The 23,218-nt window shown below is 32.3% G+C and overlaps 1 protein-coding gene across 8 annotated transcripts in view; it reads right to left on the bottom strand.

The window, feature by feature from the left end:
- Nucleotides 1-17,695, bottom strand: part of LOC139518002 (ras-related protein Rab-3) — a 37,753-nt gene extending 20,058 nt beyond the window's left edge. For 2 of the 8 annotated variants that reach the window (XM_071309658.1, XM_071309640.1), the window contains exons 1-2: nt 17,587-17,695; nt 2,007-2,231 (exon numbers count right to left, since the gene is read on the bottom strand). In XM_071309658.1, coding sequence (XP_071165759.1) covers nt 2,007-2,231 — 225 coding nt within the window. In that variant the 5' untranslated portion in view covers nt 17,587-17,695. Of the gene's footprint in view, nt 1-2,006; nt 2,232-4,538; nt 4,968-5,961; nt 6,139-9,631; nt 10,122-17,586 lie in introns of those variants that run through there. The other 6 variants (XM_071309604.1, XM_071309614.1, XM_071309649.1 and 3 more) reach the window with 6 other exon arrangements.
- Between the last annotated feature and the right edge of the window lie 5,523 nt (nt 17,696-23,218).

Genomic DNA, 23,218 nt, shown 5'->3' with positions numbered 1-23,218 from the left:
TAAGAAAGGGGTTGCCAGAATTTTTTCAGTATTCAAGCAAAAAGAGTTAAATACTAACTTTCACATTTTTGGGTGTTCATGTACATTTTGTATATTTATTTATTTTTCTCAACTAAATGACTTTTTTGGTGTATTTTTAATGTAATAATATGAGTAGTCCAAATAATTATTACGTCTTGCAAGGCTTTTTAAATTTTATTCTGGGACACCTTCCTATGACCGCAAGTCTATGTTAATTATTTTCTGGGACGCCTTCCTACGAGCGTTGTAGGAAGGCGTCCCAGAAAAAAAATAAAATATCCTTGCCAGACGTCATAATTATTTGGACTAATACATGAGATATTGGATATTTTTATGCATTATTTTAACCAGTTGAGCATTTTACGGGATTTTTGGTTTAATGCTGTTTAAACTTTACTGAAAAAAAAACCACCTTAAATTTGCTAATTATTTGGCATGAAAGTTTGATTTATTGAAAGGGACTCATAGTTTTCCATTTTATTTTAATAATTGTCTAATTGTTAGAACAACAGTTGGGTAAGGGCTTCGTTGTTTACCTTTATACACAACAACATATTCACTTTGGTTTCCTTGTTTACGTAAATACACAACAACATATTCACTATGTACTTGGTAACAGTTATTAATTAATTGAATAGAAAATATTATAACAAATATTACTGGATGCCGAATTGACGTCAAATAGGTGCCGATTTGACTAGATGCCAATTTAACCAGGTGCCGACTTGACTTGTACGTTTTAATTCCTCTGCGATCGTTTGCGGTATTTTCTTGAGAAAACCTATTTTCCATCATCAAAGAGAAGAAGAAACTGCTTGAAAATGATTCTGGAACGCTTCATGATTGTAAAAATAAGTTTAATTCACTCAAATAACAATTTTGAAACTTGCGATGTTTAAACAGGAAGTTTCAAAAGCACGTGTAAAAGAAGAAATTAACCGGTGAGAGTGGAAATCCGTACATGACAGATATCACTATAGTACGACTTTGAAAGTAAAACAGTTCCATCCTTTTGTAAAACAGTCTTTAATATACCTTTCACATTAATGTTTGAAGGGTCTTAAGCTTATTCAAACCATATAAGTCGGTATGAAACACCAAAACGGAATGAACAATAACCGATTACGTTTTGTAGTTTACAAATTCTAAACTGGTTCCCGTCAAACTACAACACTTTGTTCGAGTGTAGTGGAATACAAGCAGAAACCAGTTAGTTTGTATAGTAAATATGAAACCGAGTGTAAACTGGTTCCTGGCTGATAACTACACAATGATCATGCATAATGATAACACAAGCAGATTCCAGTTTGTATGGAAAATAGTAAATACGAAACCAAGCGCGGTAGGCAGAGAAATGTAATGAAGTTCAGGTCGGCAGTTATGGAACAATGACTGCGTCATTTTCCAAAAACCTCATAATAATTTCAAAATTTACCGTATTCAGTGACCATTTTCATGAAAAATCTAAAGAATAAAGTTGATCATAGGTATACTAGCTGTTCACAACTTGAACAAAAATTTCCTAGTTCAACCCTCTAATATCAGTATATTATAAGTTCAGTCTGTATGTACCCACTTCTTTTTACCTTATTGTTATTGTCCCAAGTCTATAAACTAATTGAACATTCTTGACTCTAAAATCATTTAAATGTTCAATTTTTTTCATTATTTCTATATATAATGCAGTATGCAAGTTTTTTTCTTTCCTGAACTCCATAGTTTTTAAAAGCCCATCTTCAATGTGTTACAGATGTTTAGTGTTGCATCTCTTGTTTTGGATTGTTCCACTTTATGTCTTATTCAGTGTACTGATCTTTCATAATTTTCTACTCAATACCTCACTGTTTTCTAGAAATGAGATTTTTAGTAAAAAAACACATTTTTCTAAAACTTTTCCACTAAAGACTCTTATGAATGTTTTCTTAATTTCTAAAATTAACAGTAAAGGATTTTTTCTCTCTTCTATCAACTGACAATTTACTTACCCATATTTGTAATTTCACTCTTTTATCTTGTCTAAATACTGTTTTAACTTTAAAATCTATTCCTACTGTGCTAACAAATGCTGAGGTAAAAGAGTCATCAGCATAACGGAAGAGAAAAGAGGTCTTTCCTACACTGCTGTTGCCTATAATTAACAGTTTGAACATATAATCAAAATTCTGGTCGGCTGCATCTTTCTGCCATTTGGAGTCACTTGCTGAAGCCATCTGAAAAACATACAAATAAAAAACTCATCAAATGTCTGGAAAAAAGCAAACCCAGAAGCCTAATGGCCTCCAATATTATGGGTGATGTCAAACTATACCAAAAATTTGTAGAATAATATTTTGTATTAAATTGGATAACTTTAGTGGAACATTTTTACAATGGGTCAGAATAATATACAGGTAAACGGTGTTGACATTATATTGCCTTTATTGGTGTTGGTATGCCCTGTCTGTTTTGGCAGTGTCAGAGCATTGTATGAACACAGCCATGTCCAGTCAGAATGAGAAGTAAAGCAGATGTCTTATAATTTTTAATGTATTGTTAATTTGTTTTCACTTTGGGTATTCATGAAATCATTGGACAATAAACAATTATTTGAATGACAATGAGTAAAGATTGTATACATTGTGTACATTGTACATCACTTCTGGTCACTATTTATACTCTGAACTACAAAATGTATATATGTTCAGAAATGTACAATACATGTACTTGCTAGTAAAATAAGGTGGCACTAATGCCCTAAACTACTTTCCCTTGTATAATAAGATCAACTCTTCATTCAATCACAAGAATAACTGATTCCTGGGAAGGTTATTGCCATTACTTCAATAAGTTTGTCTAATATAAGAATCAATAGCTACAATCATTCTCCATTAAAGTGACCATCCCACAAGTCAAATCAATTCTGTATTGAACATTTACTACACAAAATAAATGCTATTAAAGATTTTTCATCTCTAACTGATTTTTATTGACTTGCCAAGCAAACAATTGTTTTAATACTGATTTGTTAAGTTACAATGGACATGATGGAATTTAATTCAAAATAACACGATTATTTTTAGAGATATTTCATTTGATCAGAATAAGAGAGAATTTTCATCAGCATGTACATGTATGCCATACAGAGGTTCCTAACAGTATCAGAAATTACACAAACAGAAATCAGGTTCAATCAAATAAGTCAAAAACATTCTCTTCAAAACTGAAGATGTCATTTCGAAGGTACATGTACAAATGTTTATGAGCCAGCCACAATCATTAATAATGTAGAGGCAGTTAATTATAACCTTCTTGGTAAAGTGAAAAGGCAAGGCCACTGTAGTCTGATTCAGAGCATGAGTAACCATATTAACAATAATCATTCTACCAGGCTGTTACATGTACTTATATAATAATACTTTCTGACATCTGTCAGCACATTGTCAACAGTTAAGACTTTTCAATGTACCCCTAAATTGATTTATTTCAATGTACCTCTAAATTGATCAAAAGATCACAAAAAATGGTTTGGTTAATACAAATAAGAGACAGACACTCCTGTCATACAAAAATGAGAAGATGTTCATTTATGATTACTTTGACTTTAGATATTGATCATTCAGGGCAGGACAAAACATAGAAGGTACTATGGTCTGGAACTGAATATTTAACTCTTAAAAAAAATAAAATTGATATATATTGTGACTTTCCTAATAAAATGCTGATACATGTACCATATTTTCTAGTGAGCTGAAGAGCAACAAATATTAATATTATTTCAAGTTTTTAAAATCAAAGAGATGGAAATTATTATAAATGAGAAACTTGATTATAATGTAGGGTTACCCAGTTATCAGCAAAATCAAGAAATGTATTTGAATTTATGAATAAACTTGTATGTAAATTATGGTTGATTTTTTTATTGTAAAATCCATAAAATTGACAGACAGTATAGAAAACTAAATAATGATTACTGATTCAACTACAGATATGATATTAGATCATATTAGTGAAAACTGATCAGAGGAAAAGACAACACTATCATACAAGTTGTATCACATGAATACACTGCAAGATATGATGGTGCAGACACTGCAGAGGGTTTGTGTATGTTAGGTACCATACCAAGAAGAATACTCAATATGATTTTCCAAACAAACAAAAGGAATTGAAGTATAATTAAAATAAATCATTCATGAGACAGAAACTAAGAAACACAAACAAAATACAAAAAAAAACAACATTGAGAGGTAAAGTCATTTCTTTTAGTGTAATAACTAAATATTTTTTTTGGTTGTTGCTTATTGCGGGATTGGGACAATATAAACTGTATAAAATAATCCATTATCAAATGATTATTCTATTGAAATTTTTTCTAATGGGTTCAGGTTTAGCAAAAATATTTAGAAAGTATCATAAATTTATGGCAAATGTACTAAAACATAAACATTTATTCATATTTGAGGAATTAAACACCATCAAAATATTTTAAATTATTGTATAATAAAGATATATAACAGTATTAGTCAGTAAAGACTTACAGACATTTAGCAGTAGTTCCCAGTAGTGTTAATCAATGGACAGTAAAAAAATCCTTCCTCACAGCTCTAACATATAGATCCAAAATAGCTATAGATTAATTCTTAAATAAGAAAAACTCCACCACTATCAAAAATTAATTTCTCCCAAGGAAACTCGGAATAGAAATTCAGTTCCAGGCAGAATTGAGATTTGTAGAGATACAGCAGAAAGCTGGTGAAACTGATGAGAAAAATCAATGTTCGTACTAGTAGAGTGGTTACTGAAAATCCAATATCTTCTATTAGGCCAGTCGGAGGAGAAAACAAATCTATGTTCAATAACATGTATAGATGCACACAAGAATCAATGAGAAATATTGGCATTTACAGTGTAGTATGGTAGAGAGAGAGAAATGATCTGTTAAGTCATATTAAACAGCTATAAATTAGTCAATTATAGTATAGACCGAACTATCTGACATACACTACATATAGCAGACAAATAATTTACTCAGTATGAATTTTCACAGTTCATTGTTGACAAAACCATATCATACAGGATACACATGTTAATCTTTCAGTGCCTTGTGTAGGATTCATTGCAGGGTCCCACAAAAAATCAGGTCAACAAATGCCCTCGTTTTAATTGGACCTCCCATTTATCAGAAAAATTGGGTTAATTATTTAGGGAATCACTGAAGCAGGGCCCCTCTTCTGGCAGTCAGTGGGCCCACCTTATGAAAATTTCTGGATACACCCGTCACCTATGAAAATAACAATTCAAAGTATGTTTCCAAATTTCAGAATGCCTTGATTTGTGTTTATAGAGAAAAATGCAGCAAAATGTGAGGTTAGAATATATAGACAAATCATGACAAATGTATAATTAAGAATTAGGTTAACACATAGTTGATAGAATGCATACATGATACCAAAGAGGAAGCTCTGGTTTGTAGAACCCGAGAAAAATGCAACCAAACGTTACACATTGAAACATGGACAGGCATAAACAAGTATACACAATTTTAGAGCAGAACCTAACTTTTTTATTCTTTTTTCTACAGTCTAATGAATAGATGGTAAAACTTATACTAGACATCATATAAATATAAACTATTGTGTATGTATTAAAATGGGTGTTAAAAATATCATCATAAAGATTGTAACTATGTTTAAAATGAATGAAAATAGCATGTTGAGAACCATCAATCTGTATTTGACGTCAGCATCCACTATAAACAATACAATAGAATTCACACAAGTGGGATGAATATAATTTCATTTGACAGCATTTCCAATACAGATCAATAACAAAAAATTCCCAAATCCATTAGATATTCTTACCCCACTGGGATTTCACAGCCAAATCCAACAGCAACTGAATATGTTAAACTCGACAAAACAAGTTCAATATAATAGCTAATCTGATAGCTTATGTACTTACATCTTAGTGTCAGGACCGTAAAAAATGGAGTGAACCTAAATGAAAGACATTCCTATTCAACACACGTCATGATGCTGTGACGTTAATATTATTCTGGAAACAAGAGAATTTAATGTTGTAGACTCGCGTGGGACTTTGGTCATTGAAGCATCTTAACCACCATATTAAAAATACAATAATAGAATTTATCAATCAATTTTTGTCAACATATCATTAAGTAAATCAATATATGTATCAATAAAAGTTTACTAAAGAAAGTGTTACAATTGACCATATATTGTATACTGTATATATAATGAAATAACAGCTATAGTTCAAACATTGTACTGCTTTACAAAGTTGAAATAAACAATGTACTGAATTGAGATAAAAGTCACATACAATGTATATAATGTAATGCAGCACTAAGTTTCCACAAGAAACATAAAAAAAAAAATTACTGTTCAAATAGATACATTTTATAGATTTATATTGCATGCTCAGGGCTTTGTAATAACACTTGTCTGATTGCCTGTAACCTTTAGAACAATAACCAAATGATAAAGTACATTTGTCAGAAGGAATAGGTCAACTGATCCTGATCATAGTTTCATGGGTATGCATCAAGGAAATAGGGTCTTTTACGGCTGCTCTGTCTCCAGAAAAGTTGGAGCCAGAAAAATTACAAGCTGATTTATTCTGTCACCAGTTTTGAAGACTTGGAGCCAATTTTAGAGCCAGTTATATTAGAGTCTTGATTACTTCCAACATCCCCTTTTCCCCAAATGTGACCTACTGAATTAGACTTCTAACTTGTTAGTTACTGACATAAGCATCTTGTAGTAAAATCAGTTTTAGGTAAGGCCTCGACTCATATTCAAATATTGAATAAAGCAGTTTTTACAGTTTTGCTTTAAATGCAAGAAGTTTTAAGTCCTACAACTAGTATATTAGACATTACACTGATGACTACCAGTCTTGTTAACAGCTAAAGGAATTCATAGATGTATTATACCTTTTGATTTCTGAATTCATGGGATCAAAAAAGGGGTCTACTTAAACATCTCTCTTTTCAGACGAAATAATTAACTTTTTTTTAACAACACACGATTTGTGAAGCTGTAATTTTAACATTTACACTATAAATATCAAGTAAGGTATCATAATCATCACAAATCTTAAATTATACAATGTAACAGTAATACTGTAACTGTGTGTGTTAAAACTGAGATTACTTAAACACTATAGAAGTCTATGGTTAAACATGTAATCTACCTGTTTTATCACATACAATGTAATGTCCATCTAAAATGAATATAATTCGAACCTCATACCTTTCTATTATATGTCCATTTAAATGCAGAAATCTTTTTTCATCTGAAATATTTCTCTGGTCCAAATCACACCTTTATTTACCTATATTGGATCACCTGTCACATCAGAAACTAATTAACACCTGTTGCAACCATCTGTCATACAGGTCAGAAAGTTATTACACTTTAATAACTAAAATGTTGACTAAACATGCTATCAATAAATTATGAAATTTACAATCACCTATGAATGACAAAGAGTTTTCATTGGATACTAATTTCTTAAACATGTTATTTTTAAAGTTAATTTTGTATATATCCAACAGCCTAAACAGGATAAACAATTAACACCTAAACATGGATTTTCAGCCCCAAAAAATCAAATATATCTTCTTTTACACTATGTAATAATTTAATATTTCTATAATGTTTGAAATCATTATGACTGTAAGTGAGATGCTCTAGATACTGAGATATATACTCATCACATACAGATATAGGAAAACGTTTTATGAGTGCCAACGAGACAAGAGGCGGATTTTTTTTTTTTTTTGGGGGGGGGGGGGTCATGTTGACTTATTTGTAGATCTTTCTTTGCTGAACATTATTGCTGTTTACAGTTTATCTCTATCTATAGATAATAACCAATAACGGACAAAATTTCCTTAAAATTACCAATTCAGGGGCAGCAACCCAACAACCCATTGTCCGATTCATTTGAAAATTTCAGGGCAGATAAATGTTGACTAATAAACAATTTTACCCCATGTCAGATTTGCTCTAAATGCTTTGGTTTTAGAGTTATGAGCCAAAATCTACATTTTACGCCTATGTTCTATTTTTAGCCATGGCGACCATCTAAAAATGAGAAAAGAGAAACACTTATGAACCACATCAACAAATGACAACTACTGAACATCAGATTCCTGACTTAGGACAGGTCAAACAATTGCAGCTGGATGAAACATTTTAATGGTACCAAACCTTCTTCCTTATCTGAAACAATAGTGTTACATCACAACATAGAAAGACCCACTATAAAACATCAATTGAAATGGATTAACTCAATCAAAACACATAGTAACACAAATGAACCATGCTTTGAATGTTGAATACAAGTCAAACTTTCCTCCACAGATGAATTTATTCAACATATTCAATTGCTGGTAATAAATATCAGAACACTAGATTAAGCTATTGTTGTTCCTTAGCATACATGTAAACAAAACGAAGAATTCCACCAAAATATACAATGCACGTCTACATAAAACGCACAACAACTGTACTAAGTTCCATTGGTCTCCTACCGACACTTTTGAGGTTTTTGCTTTTACTAAAATTGTTGACTGGCAGACAGAGAGACAAGGTGAGAACTAAAAGGCGGGGATGTCACAAATTTCTTTATTTACAGATTTTAAATCTGTTATATTTGAAATACTATGTAATTTTGTATTATCATTTTATCACATTAAGAACCCATCTCTATTCAATGATGCTGCTGTCCTCATTATGTAAGATTTGACAATTTCTGTACAAATTTTATTTTACTGGAAAAAAATATATTTCATTCTACATTTATTTGAAATAACTTGACATAAACTATAAACCAAAGATTTTTTTTTTTACAAAAAGTTATAAATTTTACACAATATCATTTCTAAACACTGAGGAGATTCGCATGGGAGCACATATATAATAAAATTCACTGATAAGCATATTTAATGAAAAAATTATTTGATATACAAGTTTCAAATTTGATATACAGATTTTTTTAAATAAATTTAAATTCAAAATCTTAAAGAATCGTCTCAAATGCAATATTTCCCACAAAATAATGCAGACATAAACAAATCTGAGTTATGAAATGTCACATATATCATATTTTTAATTTGCATGTAGCTAAGGAGAAGTTAAAGAGAGGCAAAATATACCAAAGGGACATTCAAACTTAAAAGTCCAAAACAAACTGGCAACACCATGGTAACAAGACTAAAAGACAAAACAACATTATAATGAAACATAACAGTTTTATTATAAAAGTTTTATTTTTAGCATGCACTGTCCAACATCTAAATATACCCCACCCCCAAAAAATGGTATTCTAGAGACTTGAAATACCTTTTCTCTGATACTCTAAAAAATACATTTAGTATAATCATGGAAGTAATATTTAAAGTAATATTTAAATATAACTTCCATGGTATAATACATCATAGACATTTCCTTATTTTGTCTATCTTAATAATATGAATTATTAAGCTACAACATCAATGATCATTAAACCTGCAGAACATTGCTACTGAGTTCATGGTACATGTATCTTGTTATATTGTGTGGTTTATTGATTTATGCCTAATAATCATTATTACAAAGTGTACCTGTAAGAGCCCTTCTTCCCTCATTTGATACCAAATCCAATTAATCAAACATCCAATGTCAACCCAATTGCAAGTTCAATATTCTGGTTTAATTCACATCAGTATAAAAAAATATTGGATGTCTATCACATGTTTACTATGCTCCAATACATGTACATAACAATAACTGATAATTAGTGTCAACTCATTAACAAACTCTCAACAATAAATCTATATATGTAAATTTATCACAAACACTGTAAATAAACACAAGAGATTTAAGACAGACTGTTTCTATCAGCAACCAATAATTGATTCACTATTCTCTTTTATCACATGATTCTTGCAGAAATATTGAATTTAAATGAGACAATCAATTCCTGTGCTCCCAAATTTAAACTATGCACACAATTGTCACAATTTTTCTTCTAATGGTCTATTAAAATTTAAACACTTCTAGATCAATACTACTGTCTGAAAAAAATCCTAATAATAGTATTAACTTATACAGCTTTTAGATGTGCAGTCATGCAAAGAATAAAATACTTTATTAATGTATTCAAGTCTGAAAATATTAACCTATTTAGTAAAAAAATTATGATCTACAGGTGTAACCAAAAGCAAAAATACTTGCATTATTGCATCAAATTTCAAAAGAACAAGATTTTCTTTTTTGTCAGTCAACTATAAACTTATTGGATTTCATACTTTAACACTGTAAATTTACAGTATCACACCTGAAAACTGGGATATAATGACACTTTCCTCAGATGCTATTTCTTGATAATGAAGAAGTTACTATTCAAGTATCTTATTATTCCATAAAAGATTAAAAAAATTATTAATGTCTTAAAAACTTAAACCTATGACGACTGAACAAAATTTAAGGCCACTTATCAGTAAAATACAGAAATACGAAGAATAATTCCTCAAATTTGCTCTTGATAATGTTTTTTGAAGATTTAAGAAGCTTCTGTTAAACATTCAAACCTCTGAAGATTTAAACAGTTGACAAGATCTATATGTTTACTGCAAAAAAACTCAGGTCAAATGAAAATAATAATAAAAGCTTTGCTGAGTGCAAATTTGGACACAATATTTAAGCTTGATACTGTCTGAATTTGGATTGTGATGAAATTTTTGACATAATATAAGTTTCTGACACAAAATAAATGTGGTCAAAGATCTTACAAATCTATTGCGCAATACTGTCATTGTGCAATTGAAGATTTCATCTTGAAATTTGATTTTTTTTTTAATAAAAATAGAAACATTTACACACAAGTTGTTGTCTGGAAACTAGAAAAATGACGGTTTTTGGCCCGTTTTAAGCCCTTAATACCTAAACTATTGGCCCCAAAACCCTAAAATGAATCCCAACCTTCAACTTGTGGTTTTTAACATTGCGGTATGATTTCAGAGCAATTGAAATACTTCTACACAATTTATTATCCTTAAACTACCGTAGTAAAATGCTTGATTTGGGCCCCTTATTCCTAAACTGTTGGGACCATCATCCCCAAAATGAATCCCAATCTTCCTTTAGTGGTATTGAACCTTCTAAAAACCAGATGCTCCGCAGGGCGTAGCTTTATACGACCGCAGAGGTTGAACCCTGAACGGTTGGGGCAAGTATGGACACAACATTCAAGCTGGATTCAGCTCTAAATTTGGATTGTGATTAAATAGTTGACACAGCATAGGTTTCTGACACAGAATGAATGTGTTCTAATGAACTTAAAATTTTTGTTTTTTTTTAGAGCAATTCACTATGCTGTTGAATATTAATCCTCTCAAAAAAATGTTTGAAGAAATTTTCTTTTTTATTTATGAAATTTCAAATGAGAAAAATTGAACCCAATTTTTTTAATCACATCCCCCTTTCCCTTATTCCAAAACTAATCTCAATTAAAATTTCTAATGGAGTTTGCAACAATAACTACTCATTTAAATACATCATAAAATATTAAGATGTAAAAAAACTGCTTGTTATCACTGAATGGTAAAGATTATTTTAATTTATCAGTTGGTAGTAAAAAGTGAATATACATTGTATATTGTATATAACAAAGATTTAAGTTGATTCTGGACAAAGAAAGATAACTCCAATTAAAAAAAAATCTTGCTATTGCACAATATTTTGCAATTAGATATTTCTTGCTTACTATTCTGGACAAAGAAAGATAACTCTAATTAAAAAAAAATTTGCTATTTCACAATATTGTGCAATTAGATATTTCTTGCCATTGCGCAATACTGTGCAATTGAAAAGACTTGCTATTGCACAATACTTAATATAATAATTTTAGATCCTGATTTGGACCAACTTGAAAACTGGGCCCATAATAAAAAATCTAAGTACATTTTTGGATTCAGCATATCAAAGAACCCCAAGATTTCGATTTTTGTTAAAATCAGACTAAGTTTAATTTTGGACCCTTTGGACTTTAGTGTAGACCAATTTGAAAACAGGACCAAAAATGAAGAATCTACATACACAGTTAGATTTGGTATATCAAAGAACCCCATTTATTCAATTTTTGATGAAATCAAACAAAGTTTAATTTTGGACCCCGATTTGGACCAACTTGAAAACTGGGCCAATAATCAAGAATCTAAGTACATTTTTAGATTCAGCATATCAAAGAACCTAACTGATTCATTTTTTGTCAAAATCAAACTAAGTTTAATTTTGGACCCTTTGGACCTTAATGTAGACCAAATTTGAAAACGGGACCAAAAGTTAAGAATCTACATACACAGTCATGACAGTTAGATTCGGCATATCAAAGAACCCCAATTATTCAATTTTGATGAAATCAAACAAAGTTTAATTTTGGACCCTTTGGGCCCCTTATTCTGTTGGGACCAAAACTCCCAAAATCAATACCAACCTTCCTTTTATGGTCATAAACCTTGTGTTTAAATTTCATAGATTTCTATTTACTTATACTAACGTTATGGTGCGAAAAACCAAGAAAAATGCTTATTTGGGTCCCTTTTTGGCCCCTAATTCCTAAACTGTTGGGACCTAAACTCCCAAAATCAATACCAACCTTCCTTTTGTAGTCATTAACATTGTGTTTAAATTTCATTGATTTCTATTTACTTAAACTAAAGTAATTGTGCGAAAACAAGAATAATGCTTATTTGGGCCCTTTTTTGGCCCCTAATTCCTAAACTGTTGAAACCAAAACTCCCAAAATCAATCCCAACCGTTCTTTTGTGGTCATAAACCTTGTGTCAAAATTTCATAGATTTCTATTTACTTAAACTAAAGTTATAGTGCGAAAACCAAGAAAATGCTTATTTGGGCCCTTTTTGGCCCCTAATTCCTAAAATGTTGGGACCAAAACTCCCAAAATCAATACCAACCTTCCTTTTGTAGTCATAAACCTTGTGTTAAAATTTCATAGATTTCCATTCACTTTTACTAAAGTTAGAGTGCGAAAACTAAAAGTATTCGGACGCAGACGACGACGCAGACGACGACGCCAACGTGAAAGCAATATACGACGAAAAAATTTTCAAATTTTGCGGTCGTATAAAAATCAGAGATCTATTCACTTAAACTAAACTTATTGTCCGGAAAACCAATGTGTCTTGGATGACGAGGACATCATACCATTATATGATCCCAAAATTTCTTTTGTGGTCGTATAAAAATATGTATGATTTTGGATTTCTCTACCTACTCTATCTTTAGCCATTTAAATAGCCTAGCCATAAGTTTTTTTGTAATTTTTAATAAGCACTGTTTCAGTCAGAATGACTCTCCCATCATGACCACAGACTTAATGTAAAAAAAAAATGGAAAAATGAAAAGAACCAAAAACCACACAAATCATTTCGTTGACATATATAGACTCAGTAAATTGATCAAATAGCTACAAAAATGTAAAGAAACACATTTGTTTTGGCCTAGATGAAAAAAAATGTCAGGAAGAAGCATCTGATGGTCTGTTCAAAGTTAAGTAGAATTCAATGAATTGTTTGAAGATATTCTGGTGATTATAAAATTATCTCTCTATGTAAATTATACTTATGAAAAAAATATCCAAAATAGTAAGGATGGCAAAACTTGTCAAATAAGGGCAATAACTAATTTACAATGTATATTATAAATGAGGAATGTATCCAAAGACCATTGAACAGAGATAATACAGCATCATGCCCCAGCTTGAATGTAACATTATGAATAGACATACATATTGTAGCTCGAGAACAGTTAAGATCTCTAAAATCTAATGTTTAAACTAATTTTTTTGTTTATTAAGGAATTCCACAGATCAAACAATCACCATTTGCAAAATCATTCTGTACACTTTTAATCTTCATTACCAAATTATCAAAACATTGACACTAATGAATAGAATTAATGCTTATGGTTCATTCCCTCTATTCCCACTTTTTATAAATCTTGTAAGAAAAGGTAAAATTTCATGTGGGAATAGAGGGAAAACTTGTGCAAACAAAGGATTATACTGTACAAACATTTTTTAATCAACTGTTAATTGACCAGTGTTTTTTTTTTTATTAGAACAGGTAAGATTTTTGCATCTATGAATTCTGTTGGGTTTTTTTTACAAAATAAATATGAAAGAAATTCAAACAAATATAAGTAAATTATTTTTATTATTTTTATTACTTTTATAACACAAATTCAACTGTAGATTCAAGCAAGCATAATATAACACAAATTATACAACAGCACTTAAATCAAATCACACATTGAAGCACAAACATTAGACAATCACTGTATACTAGTCTATTAAAGTTAGTTTATCTATCTATTCCACGTGAAGAAGGTGGGAGGCTGCATCACCAAACTCTACTGTTGTGACTTCCTGCATGGTTGCGGTGTCTAACCTTAAGTTTGTTATCTGTTGTTGATTTCTACATACTTCTTTTTTGGGGCCACTCTCTTCCCACCGGCTGCATACTGAATCATGGTAAGGGAGTTGAAGTCTTTCTCATGTTTCAGAAGTTTAATTAGTTCAAAGATGTTTGGATGTGCATGCGTGACATGTTTCTTCAGCTTGCTGTGGCATCCCTCTAGATGATTTGTTGTCCTTGGTAGTGGTTCCAAAGGTGACTGTTCAACACATCTTCAACCTCAGCAAAGGGTATAAGTGGAAGAACAGTGGCACGGCGTACCAGTTGGTGAATATTGTCGTCATTCTTGTATAGAACCTGAAGTCCTGTTTCTTGTGCTTTTCTCCAGGAAATACAGAGTATGCTGCATTTCTGATGGCGACTTCATAGTCCAGGAAGATTGTAGTTGGTGTTGGTGGTGGAGATCTTTAAATAAAGTCTGGAACCTTGCATGTACTACTTTACTCTTGGATTTGAAGTAAAGTTAACAGTTTTCACCCATTATTTTATATCTTTGATTATTTGTCCAAGTAATTATATTTTTAGATTATACTTTTATTCCATATCTTAAGATTATACTTGGTTATAATTTTATTTATATCATGATTTATTAGTATAGCAGACAATTTTTACATTTTTTAAGGTTTCAAATTCAAAAATTTGAAAATAAATGTGACTCCATTCCATTTATCATAATTTTTCTTTATTTTCAAGTACAAATTCAAAAATTTTTAAATAAATTAAACTCCAATCTATTTATCATAATTTTTCTTTATTTTTAAGTATAAATTATACCTAAACAGTGTACCAAATATGTTATGCTTAAAAAAAATACAGGTAAATCTTAGGTGAAATTGTATGTAAATTTTCACTAATTAACCCTTTTGCCAAGGATTGACAGCTGACTAGCAGTCCCACTTTGACAGGATCGGCATATATACCTCTTTTATATTTCTAAAGATGAATTGTGTGAATTTATAATTGCAATGCCAAAAATTATCTTATTTGATTTTTGTAGCCAAAAAATATTAAAACATAAACAAAACTGTGCCCAAGTGGAGTAAATAAACACATATCATTATGTAACTACAGAAACATTTTTATTGATATCTAAAATAAAGTTTTCTCATTTGTTTCACAATAGCAAGGTGAGCCTTCGTCTTAGAAAAACTTCTGTCAAGGCAGATATCAGTGAAATAGTTAAAAGATATATGAAGATGTGGTATGAGTGCAAAGGAGACAACTCTCCATCCAAGTCACAATAAGTAAACATTAAACAATTATAGGTAAAAATACAGCCTTCAACATGGAGCCTGGAAATGTTATAAATATCATTATTTCCAATTTTTTAAGAATTTAAACCAGAAATATTCCAGAAAGATATTTCAAATCAGGTGCAATTTTTTCTTTGATATTGTTGCAAATAAGTCGTGTACATTGTGTACATTTGAACTACATGAAACATGCCATAACAAGAATGTGTCCAAAGTACACGGATGCCCCACTTGCACTATCCTTTTCCATGTTCCATGGACTGTAAAAATTGGGTAATAATCTAATTTGGCATTAAAATTAGAAAGATTATACTATAGGGAACATCTGTACTAAGTTTCAAGTTGATTGGACTTCAGCTTCATCAAAAACTACCTTGACCAAAAACTTTAACCGGAAACTCCCCCTTTCATTTTCTATGTTCAATGGACCGTGAAATTGGGGTCAAAATCTAATTTGGCTTTAAAATTAGAAAGATCATATCATAAGCAACAAGTGTACTAAGTTACAAGTTGATTGGACTTCAGCTTCATCAAAAACTACCTTGACCAAAAATTTTAACCTGAAACTCCCACTTTCATTTTCTATGTTCAGTGGACCGTGAAATTGGGGTCAAAAGTCTAATTTGGCTTTAAAATTAGAAAGATGATATCATAAGCAACAAGTGTACTAAGTTTCAAGTTGATTGGACTGATTTTGTGGTGTTTCTCTCAACTGACACACTTGTTTTTTTCTTGATTATTTATTATTGTCTTGATGGGCAATTAAAGCGTCCCTTTTATTTTCCACTTTGGCAACAAATAATGTTGACCTTTCATCTATAATTAAGATTTCATCTATAAATAAGACAAAACTTAATTTATTTTCCGAATTTCAATAGATAGCCAGGGGCACTCTGATATCCACGATGTCTGAAATTCTCGCTCCCGTTTTTGTTTTAAATACTCTGTGTCCTCCATTTGCATTTAAGGTTTTTTTACTCGACTCAAAGACTCTTTTTGTCTTGCTTGCCCACCTTTTTATTAAGTATTTATCAATCTGAATTTCGATACAAAATTTAAAGAAATGACACTTCCGGTAAATGATGGATAAAACCTAATCGACGATCCCGGGTCAATGGACAAAGCCAATGTTATTTCCGTTATCATGTTATATTTATCGTCATGAACATAAATATTTTTACTTGCTGAACATTGGTTTCTTTTACATAAATTAAACATCTTTATACGTTTTGAAATTAATTTTATGTTTTTGTTGGATTTGAACTTTGTCTTGTATATTTTTTACTTGTCCACGGGCAACCAAGACAAGACAAAAAATTTAACTTGTCCGGTTGTTCAAATGTACGAGTCGGGCATAGCATTTCCACATCCCTGTCTTCTGATAAAAAGCTACAATTTAATTAATAATTTATTAATTCAATAATTGTCTTGCGAATGCCGAATGCATAGGCACTTGTTTCTATCCATGGGAAGGTCGACTATCCATATAAATAGAAGAAAGTGGCCAAGAAGTTCTTCTATTTATATATGGATAGTCGACCTACCCGTGGATAGAAACAAGTGGCCAAGAAGTTCTTCTATTTATATGGATAGTCGACCTGCCCGTGGATAGAAACAAGTGACCAAGAAGTTCTTCTATTTATATGGATAGTCGACCTTCCCGTGGGCGTGGGATAGAAACAAGTGTCTGTGTCTGTGCGAATGGCCCGGATTTGTATACATTTGTAGGTGTCTTAGAAAATTATGGATGTGTTGGCCAGAAAAGATCGTATCTTTCTAATAATTCTAAAGCAAACCAAAAATTATTACTCTATTGGTATCTTACACCGTAAATTTTCTCAGTTTTCTCAGCCTGTTTGGAATAATAAAATCGATCTGTTGTCTGATGCAGATGCTGTCAAAATATGAGTTTCCGGTACACGAATCGCCCGGATGCTGAATTCGTGGCATGAATGGGAGATAATCGAATAAAAAAAAACGCGCCAAATTTGAAATTATTACTTTTTCTTTAAAGTTTGACTTCATCACTCCCTGAGTGATGATTACGTGCCGGACACTGATTTTACTATGTGCTGCTCGTGCATGGGATCTAATTTCTATTGACAGTGAGTTATATATAATTCAAAATTTTTCTGTACCGTAGTATACATTTTGGACACCGCTAAAACTATATATAGGCCCGCCAGGGGCGTAGCTGCCGTTAGGCACTTTAGGCACGTGCCTACACATAATTTTTTCACAAATATTTTTTTTTTTGTTAAAAAAAACCCAAAACAACGTTATGTGTACATGAACTCCAGTGAAGTTGTCACAACTCTAATTATCGAATGTCATGTGTACACTAGTCTCTCGTCCTTAGTGAATGGAATATTGGATAGAATTGAATGTTTTTTATGTGTGTACCTTATATAGAAACTATAAACTAGAACTTTGGTTCAGATCATTTCAATTCTATCAACAAAAACTTGAATGAACCTCAACTTAGACACATGAATTTTTAGTAAGTCAAGTTGTTAGTTTTCAACTAGCTTTCCACTTTGTCTTCACCCGACTTGCCAATGTTGGTTGTCCGTTTGGCTGTGCAGGATGTATAAATACGTAGTCACGTCTGGTCAAAATGGGGAAATTTAATATTATGCCTAGTTGTAGATGGAATGCCACTCTTTGAGGAATTCGTAGTTGGTCTACTGAAAGGCAAAGTTTCTGCTCCTATCCAATAATCCGGCCTCGTTTTCCAATGCATGGCATTTTCAAATTTCCAGACATTCGTCATATATAACACCTATTAATTTACAGGACTAAGCTCCCTGTTGTGTTTATTGTAAATAATCAATTTTTTTTTTGTTCTAAACTTGCATAGATATTTTACACTGGATGTTAAAAAACCAATCTATCAAATAGCTTCCAGTAGTTTTGAGTACTCTCAGATCTACGTGTAATGACCACAATTATTCAAATTCCTAAGCAGGTAGGAAATTTACAGTAGAGCGGGATATAAAGAAATACGAATTTCTTGAATTTTTTAAAGTTAGTATAGGGCTGCTTTGTTCTAGGTCGGGCTATGCCCGTGACCGGGTAAAATATGGCTGAAAATAAAACGAATGGAACCGGCTGATTTAAAGATGGCGACAGAAGTTCAAATTTATACTTTTTTGCTTACTAAGCTAGGGAATATAAAAAAATTAATTTAGCATGGCAATTATCATCGTCATAGTGGACCAATGCAGTACCTATATACTAGTCTGATTGAAAAAAAAAATCAATCTGCACCTTTCAAATTCCGACAATTTATCTAAAATTGCGCTTCCCGCCATACTTTTATGACCGGCTGATTGCTTGTCGGTGAGTGAAGACCGGCGAGGGCGGTGTATGCCTATTTGCGCCGGCGGCTGATTTTACAGCCAATGAAGCTACTGTGCCTATACCGAAAACGTCGACTGGGCTAACCCGGGTTAAGCCGCTGTGGCAAATGAAGTACAACCACTAGTGTTTATGTGCACGTGCCTATCTTTTGAATGAAGGATCGTCAATATGTACTATCAATTAAGTTAAACGTAGTATATATCGATTATAACGATATAGATTTGAAAATACCAAACAGGGTGTACTGCAGTGGCATATAAGGCCATTTTAAAAAGGGGGGTCCCAACACAGAGTAAAAAAGGGGGGGTTCCAACTATATGCTCCCATTCAAATGCATTGATCGGCCAAAAAAAGGGGGTCCCCCCGGACCCCCCCCCTGGATCCGCCACTGTACTGCTTAATTAAAGGGATACGCGGATCTATGCTGGGCAGTACATATTGTAAATAATTTTTTTTAATATTTTATTTTCCAATTGTATTAAATTATTTAATTCACCATTCAGATGCTATGGTAAATTATTCTTAATTCCTCAAACTTTAATTTTCATCATGTATATTATAATTATCATGATTAAATAACCAGAAAATTTAATATTTTGTGTATAAAATGTTGCAGCCAAAACGCTGAAATCCGTTTTCCGTCGGGGGCTTCGCCCCCTGAACCCCCTACCAGGGCAGAGCCCTGGACTTGATGGGGGCCTTGCGCGGCCTCCAGACCCCTTGCCGATTTGTGCCTACAGTTGAATGAATACCTAGCTACGCCCCTGCCCGCCTATATAGTGAAGAATTTATAAAATAAAATGTTTAGATGTTTGTTGAGAACAGATATTGGACTGTTTTCGTAAACAGTCACGGTAGTACAGCGACAGGTAGAAGATTCCTTTTAAATATTGTTATTTGGTAAATGATGAGTGAGAATAGTCAATTTGTGTCTCGGGAGTACTTAACGTGGCTATGACGTAATGAGTGGTAGGGATGAGCCGCTGGAATAGGTCACTATTTCATGCTATTTCATGCTCCATGATATATGAAATGGGTGAGAAAATCAGATTAAATACATCAATAGGTTCATATTAGCACTTGATTGATTATACAAATACAAATAAATACAAATATTTTGGCAGAACAATAATTGGCAACGGCCCATATAACTAGTATACAAACAGTAATGATGCAGTAATTAAACAATACTACATAACAATGAAATGTGCAGTTATAAATATATCAATAAAGTGCTTAGAAAATCAACCTAACGATGTTAGAGTAGATTTGATTCGTAACTTCCTCCCCGGCGCCGGGGCTGGAACCTGTACTTTACTTTCTAACTTCTACGACAACACCGCCTAGCATTGCGCAGAGACCTTATCCCCTCCTCTAACTCTAGCTTATTAAAATAAGCTTTCGTTTCGGGAGGTGTTACCTTCTTGTAGGAATTAAACAAGGATCTCTGATACAATACACGAAGTATTTATTTTTAGTGTACAGAAATGATCATCTACTCATCTCTTCAGTATAATTGCAGGATGCTAATCCATTTTTAGAAGCATACAATCACTGTAAATAAATATGTGTATATGTCTGCCTGTGTGTGGTGACAACTGCAAATTATACCTTGTCCATCGGATTTCTTATGATTAAGAAATACCAGGCCTTAGAATATGTATAAAGTGCCTAGAAAATCAACCTAACGATGTTAGAGTAGATTTGATTCGTAACTTCCTCCCCGGCGCCGGGGCTGGACCCTGTACTTTACTTTCTAACTTCTACGACAACACCGCCTAGCATTGCGCAGAGACCTTATCCCCTCCTCTAACTCTAGCTTATTAAAATAAGCTTTCGTTTCGGGAGGTGTTACCTTCTTGTAGGAATTAAACAAGGATCTCTGATACAATACACGAAGTATTTATTTTTAGTGTACAGAAATGATCATCTACTCATCTCTTCAGTATAATTGCAGGATGCTAATCCATTTTTAGAAGCATACAATCACTGTAAATAAATATGTGTATATGTCTGCCTGTGTGTGGTGACAACTGCAAATTATACCTTGTCCATCGGATTTCTTATGATTAAGAAATACCAGGCCTTAGAATATGTATAAAGTGCCTAGAAAATCAACCTAACGATGTTAGAGTAGATTTGATTCGTAACTTCCTCCCCGGCGCCGGGGCTGGACCCTGTACTTTACTTTCTAACTTCTACGACAACACCGCCTAGCATTGCGCAGAGACCTTATCCCCTCCTCTAACTCTAGCTTATTAAAATAAGCTTTCGTTTCGGGAGGTGTTACCTTCTTGTAGGAATTAAACAAGGATCTCTGATACAATACACGAAGTATTTATTTTTAGTGTACAGAAATGGTCATCTACTCGATCTCTTCAGTATAATTGCATATTATATATATATATATAGGTTAATTTAGAATAGGCTACTGCCATAAGTATATTGTATGTTATAGCTTTAAATTGTTCATATTACTTATTTATAAGGACATTTTTCCTTAATTCAAATGATTGATTAAAAAAGATGATATTAATCTAAGTGTTTTTCTACACTTGCTATTAAGTAGTAGTTTGATATATTCATCCTCAGTTTTGGATTGTTTGTCATAATTCTTAAAATTGGACAATTTTGATATAAGAACATTTCTTTGTGATTCATATTTTGTGCAGTGCAAGATAATATGTTTTTCGTCTTCTATATTTTTATTATGACATAATTTGCACAACCTTTCTTCTCTGTTGACTTGCATGTATCTGCCTCTTTCAATTTCAAGATTGTGTGCACTTATATCATTAGTATCTGAAACTAATTAATTGTTAGTATTTAATTTCGATGCGGTAACAACAAAGTGGTAAATTATTGCATCAGCTATTTATCAAACCAATTAATATCTATTTATTCCAATGTGGTAGTTCCACTGATGCTAGTTATAGATGCTATAAATCCGACCATTTTGAAATGTGCACTTAATTAACATTCAAAAGTTTGTATACATGAAACATGATAACAATTAATAAAAGAAATTCCATAGTGTCAGCTTAATTTAAAAGGGAAAGGCAATTTAACTTTTTATCATTTTTCCATTACATAATATAAAACAGAGTGAAAGTGCAACTCTCTGGGCGTGTTATTACATTTATCTGACCAGACATATTTTATTGTCTCATCATAATGAAAGATGGAAAAGGGGCAAATAGAGTTAACTGTTTATTAACAAGATTTGAAAAATTTATCGGAAAAGCAAGGTGTGATTTTTCAACATAAGCCTGATGAGTGGGACCAAAAATCTCTATCCTTATATGTACCAGAAGATGAGAATATCCGAATATATCTATAGGTCGGTTTTTGACAAGGTATATATTTTTGAAAAGCAAAATAAATGAAAAGCTGCCTAGGGTGAGGTACTGAATGTCTCAGCTGCTCACCCCTACCAAAAAAATATTGAAGAGCCCCCCCCCCCCCTCCACCATAATGTATTATATGTCTCTGTCTGTGCTAAGTCTGAAAAAAATACATGTGTTAATGTTGTTGTGTTCCTGTATCGGATTGTGCAAGTAGTTCTGTCGGGTATATGGCTACAAGATGGCGCAGTATCATTTTGTTGAAGGAGATGATGCTCAGTCGATCTTCGATTCACTTTTTCTCAAGAGTTGTGAAATTTAGTCGGTTTGCAGCATTTTAGTGACTGATCAGGTCACGGTTGTGGTATCTTTGCATGTGTACCAAGCTGTTCTGCTCTGGACCACCGCAAGTTTATGTTTTTGTGATTTGGTATGTGGGTCACAGACGCAGCTGCTGTATTCAGGCTAGCGGCTTTGGTCTAACAAGTGCTATAATATGCTTTTTCTTTGACTGTTTTAATTTACCTTTAAATTTCTAGTAATGAAGTTCGTCCTTTGTGAGACTGAAATAAAAGAGGGGCGAAATATACCAGAAGGACAGTGAAACTCATAGATAGAAAATAAAACTGACAAGGCCATGGCTAAAAATGAAAAAAGTAATAGTACACAAGACTCAACATAGAAAACTAAAGACTAAGCAACACGAACCCCACCAAAACTTGACTGGGGTGATCTCAGGTGCTCCGGAAGGG

Source organism: Mytilus edulis, chromosome 1 (genome assembly GCF_963676685.1).
Source record: "Mytilus edulis chromosome 1, xbMytEdul2.2, whole genome shotgun sequence".
Lineage (NCBI taxonomy): Eukaryota > Metazoa > Mollusca > Bivalvia > Mytilida > Mytilidae > Mytilus > Mytilus edulis.
This window is presented reverse-complemented; position numbering and strand designations above follow the sequence as displayed.